A 13,530-nucleotide genomic window follows, 5' to 3' on the forward strand; every position below is an offset into this window, starting at 1 on the left:
TAAGGGAACTGTCATAATTATTCTATAAGCTTAGTGAAATGGCATTTACCAAGATAGTTGGGAAACTTTTGTTGGTGACTTTGCATCTAATACTTGGCATTTCTTATAATCTTGTCCCCTATCACTGCCAGCTCCCACACCTCCTCCCCAACCTGGCCCACCAAAGGCAAAAAAGTCCTTTTGGGGGGTTACCAAAATGTTTCAAAACTGGTCATGCATATTTTAGTCGTTGTGAAAAGTTCCTGAAATTACGTGTATTCTAAAACATTGGAAAATTTACTTTTGTTTAGCAGCTAATCCTTCTAATGTTTAACATGGAAATCTTACATCTTGATTATAAATGTAAAAAATATACTTTTTAGAAAGGTAATACCCTTCCAATAGCTTGGTTTCAAAAGAAGCTACAGCAAAAATGAGATTTTTCTTGATTTTTCCCCTGACCATTTATAAGGTTTTATAAGCAGTAGATATTCAGAATTCTTCATCTATGATACTAATCACACAATTACCTACAGGCACATGTTAAATATGACACTGGTTTCAGCCAAATAATGGGCGAACTGCAAACAATGAATAAAGAGAGGCAGCTCCATTTATAACGGCTGTTTCAACAGAGCGCTACTGTAATCATAGCGATCTGAGGGTGACTCATTAATTAATTGATGTTCTTTTTTATTATGTGCTATTGAGTTAATGAGTAACTTGTGTGAGATAATTCTCTGAACACATTGATTACTTGAGATATTTTCTGGGGCTTTCATACCAATGACACGCTGAATAGCTAGAAGACGGTATTTGATTTGTGTGCTTGTTATTCGCAGGTTTGAGCTGAGTACAAACCAGTGCGAAGACTTCCTAAAGTTATCTGATACGCAAAGTATCCTAGGTTGGCCTCACAAGGAGGCTGAGTGCTCAGGGCAAGGCCTGTCACGTAGTAGGTACTTAATAAATGTCATGTGAAATAATAGCTGTATTAAAATTTTGCTTCCTATTACCTTACATTGCATTAAAATCACATTTAGGAAATATCTGTAATGGCATTTTTAAGAAAAAGTAATAATCAAAGGGCTTTTGCCAAAATTGTATTCTGCGTTAATGGCCTATTACAATAAACATGTACCTTGTCTCTGCAGCTTAGTTAAGTGAACACTAAGTATGTTTGGCCAGTATCATTTCTATGAAATTGTTTAAGTGACTATCCAGAGAGTGGTTTGCCTAAAGTGATAGTTAAAAAGAAATCAGCTTGCCTATGGTGTGTTTTACTACAGATGTAATTTTTAGCACCCTGGTTCAGTGAAGGAACAACATTCTTCCTGAAAATGTAGGATTTAGTTGAGTTTTTTGTTTTAATTCATTATGCAGGAACCAGGAAATTGGAAATTTAGTCTGACAAGAGCAACGCGGTTGCTTTCAGAAAGATCCCTTAAAATTCGTATAAATGTACAAAATTATACCCAGCAATTGCTACCTTCATTTTTGACAGTTTTATTTTCCCCACAAAAGTAAATAGCAACAAACTACCTAGCTCAGAGATCCTAAATATAATATTTGGAGAATGCACCTGAGGTACTTTGCTTATGATTTACCTTTTGAAAGTAAATGTCCTCACACACTTTTCTTTTCCTTTTTCATAGTATGCTTTCCAGATATCATCTTAGATTTTGCCCATTAAGTGCAATCAAATAGTGTAATACCCCTTTTATTAAAAACATAAATCCGAATATTAAAGAAATGAATGAAAGAATCCAGCAGATATTTATTAAGCAAGATGAAAGTGAAATTACAAACACAGGTCAGCTTTTAAACTCAGCCAGCACTCTAGTGGAGTGGAAGTGCCTGGTCCTTCATCATAGGCAGCCTATATGAGATGCGTGTTGGAAAGGGAGCTTTCGCTGCTTGTGAAATCAATGCTCCATCGGAGATGTTCTACTGGAGGCTTCAGATAACAAGCTAAGTGACGTCAGGGCTACACAACACAAAGGGGAAAGTTGACAACAATTCAGGGACTTTGAGTAGTCAAGACAATTAGCTTAGTACTTCAGTCAAAAATGCTACTATTTATGGGCAATTAGCTGTAAAATGCCCTATTTCTGTCTTGTTCCACCATTTTATGGAGATTAAAGATAATCTAAGGAGATTAAGGCCTTAATCTTTAATCCAGGTGAGTAATTTTGTTTGTAGTAAAAAGCATAAGAATTAATTCCCAAAGGATTAAGCAAAAGACCTTGTTGGTCTTTGGGTGGCAGGGATAATTGAACAGCTTCAAGAAGCTGAGAGAAATTTGGTCCCAATTTACAAGAATTTTGACATATTGATAAGCATATGCAAAACGATTGAAATCTAAAAAAGATGATGCAGAAAGATACTGACAATTACATTTTTACATCCACATGAATTTCAAACAACTCTTAATGGGGATTAGCAGGGATGTGCTAGGAAAACCACTTCTTACATATCTCCCCCACCTTCCACCCATTTGTTCTGTTTTGCTTTTTTTTGGTTTTGGCTATGCAAGTCTTTTCATGAAATAAATGTAAGGCTCAAAGGTTAAAATAATATCAATAGTTATTTTGTGGGCCTCAAACTGTTATTTTTGAAACTCTCTTTTGGGGGTATATCTCAAATTTGGAGGACATGTGACTTGAACACTCAACCATGAAGCATCTGTAAAAATACATATCGCTCACTTTTCACAGAACCGTTTTCTTAAAAATGAGAGGCAATATCCAGATTCACATGCATGTTCACAGTAAAGCTTTGTTTGAAAACAACTCAAATCCACACCAGCATGTTTTTTCAGTTTAATATGTTGGCCCCAAACCAAGAATTCAGGTATCACATTTAATTTTTATCTGCAATGCATATTCGGCAGGACAAAGTATGTATGCAAGTAACACTGGGAAATATTGTTTCCTATACAAGTGATCAAGAAAAAAGAAGAATAGAAAAAAGAAAGCCCACAGCACTAAAAGTTGCTCTAGTAAAAATATGCTTCATTGTGCCTGTTGAGGAATCAGATCTGCTGAAAAGTAGTTTTGAGTACAGGGAACAGAAGCAATGAAGCAAAGTGTGAGCAACCCCAAAGAAAGGAACACAGTCGCAACTTTATTTCCTTAATTGTAATTGAAATAATCAGTCTCCAAAATTTTTGTTTCTAGAAAGCTTTCTTTTTTATCAGCTATCATGTAGATAAGGGAATAATCTTTCACCTTTAAAAAATGGAATGACAGATTTCAGCCCAAGTGTGATAAATTCTGAGTGGGTAATTACTTAGAGAAAGCAATGAGAGTAAGACACATCAAACTTTTAAAGTGTTCACTTTTGAACATTAAAATAAGTGGCAGGTAAATACAGAAAAATATATAATCACCAGTTCTCAGCTTTTTATCAATCCCTTTGTTTCTCTTCTTCTAGAAGATTCTGTGAGCACTATGTTGCTCTGATCAAAAGTGACTTCACTCCTCAAATATGATCATAGATGCAACGTGCATTATCATGGTTTCAGTAGATCCGCATTCAAAACCTTTTGGTGCCAGAAATGTATCAAATCATAAAGTTATTATACGCTTACCTCTTATGGAGAGATCTGGGCAAAATTTGTACAAGAAATTTATCATTTTAAAATTATCTCATAATTGTGGTAACACTTTTTTAAAGTAACCCTTTGGAAAATTTTTACATGATACCCAAAGGCACTAGCTCACATAAGCGGTGAATGGCTAAAGGAAACAAAACAAAGCCATTTATTAGGTAAAGAGCACACACAAAAAAAGGGTATTAAAAGGATAACTGTTAAGCTTTAAAGTTATTCTAAAAATGGCACTTTTCACGTTGGTAAAAAATGAAAGTGCTTTAAGATGAAATTTTTATGCATTTTTTTAAAGCTGATCTTTAACCCCCTGAAAATAGGGGGTAATAATGAGAACACTGATAGACTCTAAATCATTGTGGCAATAAGTGGATGTTGCTAAAACGCTTTGTGTGTCCTTCTTTTTCAGTATTTTTAATGTTGATAGACTTGCTTTATATGTGTATCATTAGTGAGATTTGCTCTTCAATTCTTTACTAGAAAGTTACAGCTCATTTAAAATAGCTGGTAGATACAGAAAGCATAAATATACCGTAAGTTTAAACACTGATTGTACTAAATGCAACAATACAAAGAAGCAAACAGAACACAAATGGTAACACAATAAAACTGTATTACATTTGTGCTTCAAATATTACAATACATTATATACAATAGTCCAAAATAAACATCTCATGCCAAGTGACACAAAAAAACGAATAGCAAGCAAAAAAATCCAGCAATATGTACATTACTTTTTTCTCTTATAATAAACATTCAACTCTGAACTGGGGCAATTTCACTACATACAGATGCAGTCCGCCTTTTATTCCATATAACCATCCTGCTTTCCTATATCTACGCTATTCAGTTGGTTCCTGTGTCAATTCTTATATACACGTGGAGCAAAAAAGATAAAAGAATGGAGTGCTTTGTATTCTTAATGGGGTGATGTTGATAGATCAGCGAACCTGGGGTGCATAACCTTCTTTCATTAAACCTTCCTCGTAGTCCGTCTGGCAAAGGATCATGTTATTCTTTAGGAAAAATTTGTCTCCAACACAAAATCTGAAAATATTTACAAAAATAAAATGGTTAAGATGACTTCACTCAGATCTATAGATTTGAAGATTTCTTTTCCTAATCATCATTTCATTATTTCAATTTATGGTAATTCCCTGAGTTTGAAAGTTTGGCTTAGAAAGTTGCCTTGGTGTCAAAATTAAACCATTCTGGTCATTTAAGGAAATGCTACACACAAAATTTGAAATCCTACTTTTATATGTAAAACTCATAAGAACATTGAGGAAAACACCTTGGGCAGCAAAGGTGATTTTTTTTTTTTTTTACCATATTGGAAAGAAAAAAAGAACTGATCTATATTTACATTCATTATAAAACAATGATAATAATATTTCACGGCAGTGATTATGGACGCTTTCATCATTCCCCTTTTATCCATTTTATAAAAAAAGTAAAAGGCATTAAAATGAATCAAATGATTAGAAAATAGCCCATTTTAGAGCTTCTCACTTAAAGCTTCCTTTTACTCTGTTATTAAAATGTGATTAAATTCTCGTAATTTGGAAGTAATTGTTCTGAAATGAAAGTTATTTTAGCATCAGACTCAGATGCTGGGCCATATTCCTTTGTCTGTGGCAAGTTCACCAACTATGAAGTAGTAAATGTATTTCTTAGAGTACTTCCAATTAAACCAAAAGGAGTAACCTGATGAACTTCTTAATATTGATATGATAAATAAACTAGTTTCCAGTAGCTAATTATGTATTTTATTCTATAAAGCATTGTTTAATGTGCAAGATTGTAATGTTTTTAATAAGTCCTCTTTTTGTATAATTTCCCAGTGGTGACACTTTGGACACAATTAAGGTCAGAAAAAATGCTTGTGCTGTTTCCGGTACATTTAACAATAAAGTAACTCTGGGGAGATTTGTATATATTTTTAATTGTAACAATTTAACCTTCAAACAGCAGTGTCTGGTAGAGTTGACCCAGTAAAACTACTTGTAATTATATAAGTTGACCTCACTGACCTTTGATAGTAGTCTCTCTTTATCAGATAGTCAATTTCAAATGATGTTCAAGCAGAAATCTTAGTGGATAGATTAAATTGTGTCATGAAAGCCACCCTTTAATGTTTTGTGAAGTTGAAGGTTTAAATGAGGAGCAGTTGGGCTGATTTACATTTGCAAAGATTGGAATGCTAGACAAACAGAGAACCTATTTATTTTCCAACTGGGTAGCTTTGGAAATTTATCCTTATTCTAGCTAAGTAGATAGAGGGGAAAATAGTGTAATAAAAAAAGTAGTTTGAAAAGAATTAGCTTTCCTCTTAAAGGAAGATTGGTCTGTTTATTTGTGGAATTTACTTTTTTTCCCCCAGGATTACTGCCTGCTGATGATGCTGATTGAAAGTACAGACTACGCCCTGATCTTGAAATCCTGCAGTTGTTTGTGGTCAAGACTATTGGATACAATGAACATTCAAGTTTGGACTTTAAGTATATCTTCTTTTTATTAGTTGCAAACTATAAACTTGAAATATTGTGCTTAAAAAGTAGTGTTTGAATAAACCAGTTTTTGTAGATTATCCTGATCATTAAGATATGTTGAATAAAAGGAAATATTTCTTTTGTTGGGCAGGGGTAAGTAGCCAAATTAGATACTTAGCTTTTATGTGAGATTATATAAAGTAGCATGCAGAATATATTTGATTACTGTTCACATTTTTCACTTTATATTAATGTTGAAATTAGTTTGAACTGACTAATAAGCTAATAATAAAATATCCATCAAAAATAAATAATTTTAATAAAATACTCTTGTGTTCCAGCTGATGTTATTGAATCTTATTTTCCCCTAAAAACTGACTAAACTGGAAGTACTTTTTCAACTCCATACTGTCTAAAATTTTGCTTTAATTTGTTAACAAGCCTCCAAATTCTATTTGCTATCAAATAAAAATGTGTTTTGTTTTTGTTTTTTTTTGTCATGTTGTGTCATGTCATCCTTACCTTCAGGGGCCTTGAAATTTAGGTAATTTCTATTTGTAGATTAATACAATCGGAGTAATTATAGTGAGAAAAGCACTGAGCCAAGAGCCTGGGGATTTGGTCCTGAGTCCTGTGGCTCTCACCTACTCAATGCAAGATATAGGGTGTATTTCATACTCTCTCTGAGTCAGTTCTCTGTGGGTAAGATAAAACAACTACATCACTGGATGGTAGGAATGTTAAAATAAGAAGTATATGAAAGGCAGAGAGACATTTGCAATGAATAGGGTTCAAATTCCAACCTTCCATTCACAATATTGAAAATGAAACTTCAGGATTTTTATCTTTAACATCAGTAAGTTGGCAGTAAAGAGTAGAATTGTAATATGTAAAGCCTTCCCTCAATGTTTGGAATGTAGGTAATTAAAATAATCACCTTTTATAAATTACTTACTATGTGCTAAGGCTAAGCATGTATATACAGTGATCACATTTATTCCTTAAATCCAACTGAGAAAGTAAATATTAACATTGCCTTTTTCAGATGAAAAACCTAACACTTCCAGAATTTTAAAAACCTGCCCAAGGTTCCATAGCTAGAATGTGTATGGTAGAGGAAGGAAAAGCACCCTGGTCTCTTTGGATTCAAGATCCATGCTTTTACAATTCACAATAGCCAAGACATGGAAACCTAACTGTGCTTTCACAGATGAATGGATAAAGAAGATGTGGTGCATACACACACACACACACACACACACACACACACACACACACACACACAGTGGAATACTACTCAGCCACAAAAAGGATGGAATAATGCCATTTGCAGCAATATGGATGGATGTAAGAGATTTCTTTTTAATTTTTTGTTCATTATGGATTTTTTTTGCATCAATTTTTTAATTAATTAATTTTGGCTATGCCGCATGGCCTGTGGGATCTTAGTTCCCTGACCAGGGATCAAACCTGTGCCCCCAGCAGAGGAAGCATGGAGTCTTAACCACTGGACTGCCAGGGAAGTCCCGAAAGATTTTCATACTAAGGGAAGTACGTCTAAAAGAGAAAGACAAATACCATATGATATCACTTACATGTGGAATCTAAAATGTGACACAAATGAACTTATCTACGAAACAGAAACAGATTCACAGACATAGAGAACAGACTTGTGGTTCCCAAGGAGGAGGGAGGGGTAGGGAGGGATGGATTGGGAGTTTGGGATTAGCAGGTGCAAACTATTATATATACAATGGATAAACAACAAGGTCCTACTGTATAGCACAGGGAAACATATTCAGTATCCTGTGATAAACCATAATGAAAAAGAATATAAGAAAGAATATATATATAGTATAACTGAATCACTCCGCTGTACAGCAGAAATCAACACATTGTAAATCAACTATACTTCAATTTAAAAAAAACAAATAAATGACTGAAAGCAATTAAAAAAAATCCATGCTTCTACCTGGAGGCGGTAAAGCATGAGGCTATGAAGTTATATAGGTTTTTTGTATTATTATTGCTTCTTTACATAGCTTTTCAAAAGAGAGCCTATTATTCAATGAGATGTTTGCAATATAAATGGAATTCATCTAAAATATTCCTACCTGAGATATGTTGATACTAATATGTTGTCAACTGGATAAAGTACCTTTTATGTGCATATCAATTTATACTTAAAGGTCAAAATGAAACAGAACATAGGTGAGGAATGTCACACACATATAACTTAAACAAAACAGCTTTGAAAGCTATAGTTAAGAACAGATTATGATTGTTTTGCAATTAGGATTGATATCTTCCTTTAAAATGTCCTATATATAAACATGAAGAAATTAGAGGAATAGCAATGCAGATATCGGACACCTAACAAAATGATCTATAACTGTGATTTTGTAAGAAAGGCTAATTTCCAATGTTCTATAACCAGATCCTGATGAGATTTAGCATTTCAGAAAAATATTATAAAAATAGTGATGGCCAGAGGATAGCGTATGTATATATAGTAATAGGTCGGGCTAAAATTCTTGAAAATAAGCTGATAATCTTCCTTATAAATTAATCTTAATCGCTTGTGATATAGTCAGTTCAATTAATTCTGCCATCATTAAAAAAATATGTTAAGGAATAAAAAGATGCCCAATCAGATTATTAAGCCACCTAATCTAAATGTTTTAGAATTAATCATAGATTTAATTTCCAGATATTTTGGAGTAACTCTAGTTGAATTCATACGGTCTTAGAGACTTGAAAAGTACAGACAATAATTAAGAAACCATCACTATCAAATACGGGGCTTAGAGTAGTTTTGAGCAGGTTATCAAATGCCTCTGCTAGGAAGCTTTCATTTGTGATATCCTCTTTAAGAATGAAAATGTTAACTTAGTCATCTTATTTTTCTAACATTAGTGACTGCCTATTATAATTAATTTCCATTTCCACAGCACTTTAAAAAGAAAGGGGATCCATTCCATATTTCCAATGTCTCTACTGTTCTATTTAGCATCCTCAGTTACTAAAAGATGGAGATTTTGATACTGTACTGTGTTTTCAGTAAGAAGTGCAGGTTATATACTCATTGTACACCTGTGAACAAATTTACTGTCTTTTCCCAGTGACAGCCCAGTTGTCATCACACAATGCATTCCGAACAATCTTTTCTGTACCAAGTTTCACTACCCACGCCACAAATCCTATTATCAATTATTTAGCATCTACCTTTTTTTAACTCCACTATATCTACTCCCATTTATACCCACTTTGTCAGAAAAGCAAATCTTCTTCTCGAAACAGGTCAGGGTCCTCATACTGACTCTGAATCCAGAGATTAAATCCAGACTGCCTGTGTTCAAATTTTGAATCTACCCTTTTCTATCTGTGTAATCTTGGGCAAGTTATTTAAATTTTCTACACTTCAGTTTCCTCACCTGTAAAATGAGGCTAATAATAGTACCTACTTCTGGGTTATTTTGAGTATTAAATGAGTTAGCACATGTAAAACAGAACAATGTCTGGTGTGTGATCAGCACTGTATAAAAATATGCTCTCATGATTATTTGCTAACAATAATCTTCTCACCTTTGCTTAGCTATTCCCTAGCCAGGGATATTTCTCCCTTTTTTCCATCTACGTAAATTCTAAAAATTCTTTCTTTAAGGGAATATAGGAGTACGGGAGTAAGAGGTACAAACTATTAGGTATAAAATAAGCTATACGGATATACTGTACAACACGGGGAACATAGCCAATGTTTTACAATAAATATAAATGGAGTAGAACCTTTAAAAGTTGTGGATATTGTACCCCTGTAACATATAATATTGTACAGCAACTGTACTTCAATCAATCAATCAATCAAAATTCTGTAGTTTCCATTCCCTCCATCAGTATTCCCTGACCCCGTCAACTTATTCTGATCTTTCCCAAAGCACTTATTTATTGGTGTATCATTTACTTTGGCATTTCAAATTTTCTCATGAATGTGTAACAGGTTTCCCACTCTGGGCAGCAGTGCTGAGGTAAATGACCATGAGTAAATTTTCTTTTGAACCCTCTGAAATACCACCGTAACCTGTACTACCACTTGAAGTGGGTGGGCCACAAATGTTGGTGAAGAAAGACTTATTCTAGAACTGAATAGCCTTAAAGAACAAAGATACTTTTGACGAATAATTTAAATTTGGACTCATGTTGACTTTAGTCCACTGATTTCCTACCTTTACAATTTCCTCTCTCTACCTCATATTCCTCCACGTCCCTACAAAACTCCCTCTCTAATCTCTGAGCACACTGAGCCACTTTTCATTTCCGGAACACATTACTTGCTTTCACACCTCCATGCCTTGCCTGCTTCTCCATCTGTCTGGAAAATCCTTTCTTCACTGCACCCAGCCTTCTTCACTTCCTCCACGCCCCCACCAGACACACTTCCTATATCCTAACCAGTCCTAGAGAGTCCTTTAACACCCAGGACATCAACCCTTTGGTGCTTTCTTAAGACTTCAAGAAGCACAGACCTCTCTTCCCTCAGTATAGATCTGTTTAGCATTGATTACATTCTTCTCTTCTGTGAGTCTTTGATGTCATGTCTCTCCCTAAACTCTAGATACCCCTAAGAGAGAAACTGGATTTTATTCACCTCTGTTTCCACAGAGCCTAGCACAGTGCTTTTTTTCTTTAATGTTACACAGTTCTACATATTTGAGGCAATTTCATTACAAACAAGCATTTTTCCCCTTCTCTTATAAAACCATCATTTAGTTTCCTAGAATTTTCTAAGGGGGGGGTTTTACTCATCTTTAAGAAATTAACCTATTACTCAGAATTTTCCAATTCTGAATGAGATTCATGTTATCATACAAGATGTTCAAAATAACCTTCTTCAGGTCCTTTCAAAATAGATGAACTTTTAGATTTTAATTCAGGATTCACATTTTTAGCCTTACCCTTTTAAAAAGGACAGAGAAGATCACCCATCTTGAAAGTTCATTGTTACTACCATCTTTTTTAAACATTCAGAAATGCTTTAGAACTTAACGATATTGTGATTAAAAGTTAAGATGAAATGACTTGCTAAATAAAATTATAAGCATTTATAAAATCATAATTTCAGGGGTCAAGAAAGTTTGCTTAAGGGAAAGTGCCTGTAAATTACCTATTGGCCTTGTGTGTCACTTGAAAAGGTGCAATACTAAGACAATGATTTGGCTACTATGAGTAGAGGCTCCTGAGGCAGATGGCTTTATTGGAGAGATTTCCCAAGCAGACGCCAAAGGATAAGGAGAGTCTCCTATATTGAAAACTTCTGGATTCAGAGTAACAAAATGTGTCTGCTTTGCTTGACTGATGAAGATTAGCTGACTTCTTGCATTAAAGAAGTTTGTCTTGTAGAGACGGAAGTGACAAGACAATAACTAAGTGTTAATTGTGCATAACCAGCACTAAAGATATTCAGTCCCATTATGGCATGTAATAAATGAAGCGCACACAGAAATATATTAGGTACTTTAATAATGATACTAGAACAGTATTCTGCAGCAATAAGAATGTGAACAGTTTTAGAGTCAAAATTTAGGAGTGTTTGTCTTACTTGACTGAGTTCCACTGAGGAGACAGACGTAATTGTGAATGCAGTTTTTTATTTCAATGGTGAGATAAAATTGATATACGATTTGTAAATAGCATCAACAACCTACAATTACTTTGCATCATAATAGAATTCAGGCTGGGTTTAGCACCTGAGTGATGTTTTAATTTTCTGTGTAGAACACGGATAAAATAGGTAAGCCTGCCCTAATAGAAAAATGGACAAAAGGAATAAACAGGCAGTTGCCTAATAGGAGAAATATCAAAGCGTCACTAGTAATCAAATAAATGCTAATTAAAAATGATAATGAGATACCATCTTTCATCCCTCAAGGTGACAAGGATTTCTTTTTTTTTTTTTTTTTAAGGATTTCTTTTAAAATAATAATTCCCAGTGTTGGAACTTATGTGAGGGAATGCATTGTTTTTTCTTTTCTGGTGTGAGAATAATTGGTATAACTTTTCCAGAGAGCATTTTGGCAATATATAATGTAAGCCTTTAAACTGTTATATGGTTCGTCTAATTAACTATGCTCCTGTGAATTTAGCCTGACACAGATTTGAGTATTTGTTTATAAAGTCCGCATTAGATTGATAATACTGATGCTATAAAAACTTGAAGAAACAACCTACACATCTGATGACAGAAGACTGATTTAGCAATGTATGAAGCTTTATCCATAAAACTGAACACAAGAAAGCTTAAAATGTCATAAAAGAAATTTTAAAGGCAGGGAAAAATGTACACTATATTAATGAAAATGTCCAAGTGACAAACATTAGGATTCTTCCTTGTTACTTTCCTTTAAGATGCTTAAATGTGGTTATAATATAAAGTATATGCTATATATCATTTGCCACATATGCATAGAAAAATGTATGGCTAGCCACATACCAAAATATTAAAACAATTTCTTTTAGAACAGTGAGACATGGGACAATGTTATTCTTTATCCCTTTCTATTTTCTAAATTTTCCTCTATAAGTATGTAATTGTTTATAAGTAGTAAAGCAGTAAATGTTATTGTTGCACAAAGATAACTCTATTGTTAGTGAATGCTATTAGTGGATGAAATGTGGTAAGTAAACAAAAATATTCTAAATTTACTACTAATATACCTTTAAAACATATACACATAGAGGCTCATGCATATTAATGAGTCTGTAAGGATGTGTGGACATTTGTGTTTTTGTATTCATATCCTTACAATAAAAAATATGTGCATTTGATAATTTACTTTTGGTTAAGTGTCACTACAGACTGAATCAACCTACTTTGATTCCAAACATCTATTGGGAAGACTCAAGATGTTGCAAGATGACTTCTTGAATTATTTCCTGGGTAAATTATACATTGTGAGGTATACAAGGCCAGATTCTGAATATCTACATTTAGCAGGAGATATCTTATGTAAAAACCAAGTTAGTGAAATATTATGTGGTAAAAGTAAATTATAAATATCAAGGTAAAAGAACTAAATTTTGAGAACCTATTGTGTTCCTGGTACTTATAAATTCTTTCATTTAATTTTCAAAATCTGCAGGATAATCGTTAGTGTCTCCATTTTAAGGATGTGCCAACCAAACTCAGAGAAATTAAGTGACTTACGCAAGACTGCACAGCTAGCATATGGTGGGGATGGAATCTGAATCCAGTTCTCACCGTAAACATCATACTCTTTCTACTACTCTATAGCGCCTCGTAAGAAGATACTGCATTTAACGGTAAAACGGCCAATTAGAGTAACTGAGAACTTGACAAAACTAATATTTACTGAATATTTTCCATGTTCAGGTGTTTTCACACCTGTGCTGAATTTATTTTCATTAAAATCCATCAAGTGCAATAATTTTTGA

General features: G+C 33.8%; 1 protein-coding gene across 3 annotated transcripts in view; it reads right to left on the reverse strand.

Moving 5' to 3' along the window:
• Positions 1–1,736: 1,736 nt before the first annotated feature.
• The window catches only part of LMO3 (LIM domain only 3), a 62,399-nt gene continuing 50,605 nt past the window's right edge, over positions 1,737–13,530 (reverse strand). Inside the window, exon 4 of one of the 3 annotated variants that reach the window (XM_024733352.1) lies at positions 1,737–4,636. In XM_024733352.1, coding sequence (XP_024589120.1) covers positions 4,531–4,636 — 106 coding nt within the window. In that variant the 3' untranslated portion in view covers positions 1,737–4,530. The remainder of the gene's footprint in view (positions 4,637–13,530) is intronic. The other 2 variants (XM_024733354.1, XM_024733355.1) reach the window with 2 other exon arrangements.

The sequence above is a fragment of the Neophocaena asiaeorientalis genome, unplaced genomic scaffold, assembly GCF_003031525.2.
Source record: "Neophocaena asiaeorientalis asiaeorientalis breed wild unplaced genomic scaffold, Neophocaena_asiaeorientalis_V1.1 scaffold150, whole genome shotgun sequence".
In the NCBI taxonomy this organism is placed as follows: domain Eukaryota; kingdom Metazoa; phylum Chordata; class Mammalia; order Artiodactyla; family Phocoenidae; genus Neophocaena; species Neophocaena asiaeorientalis.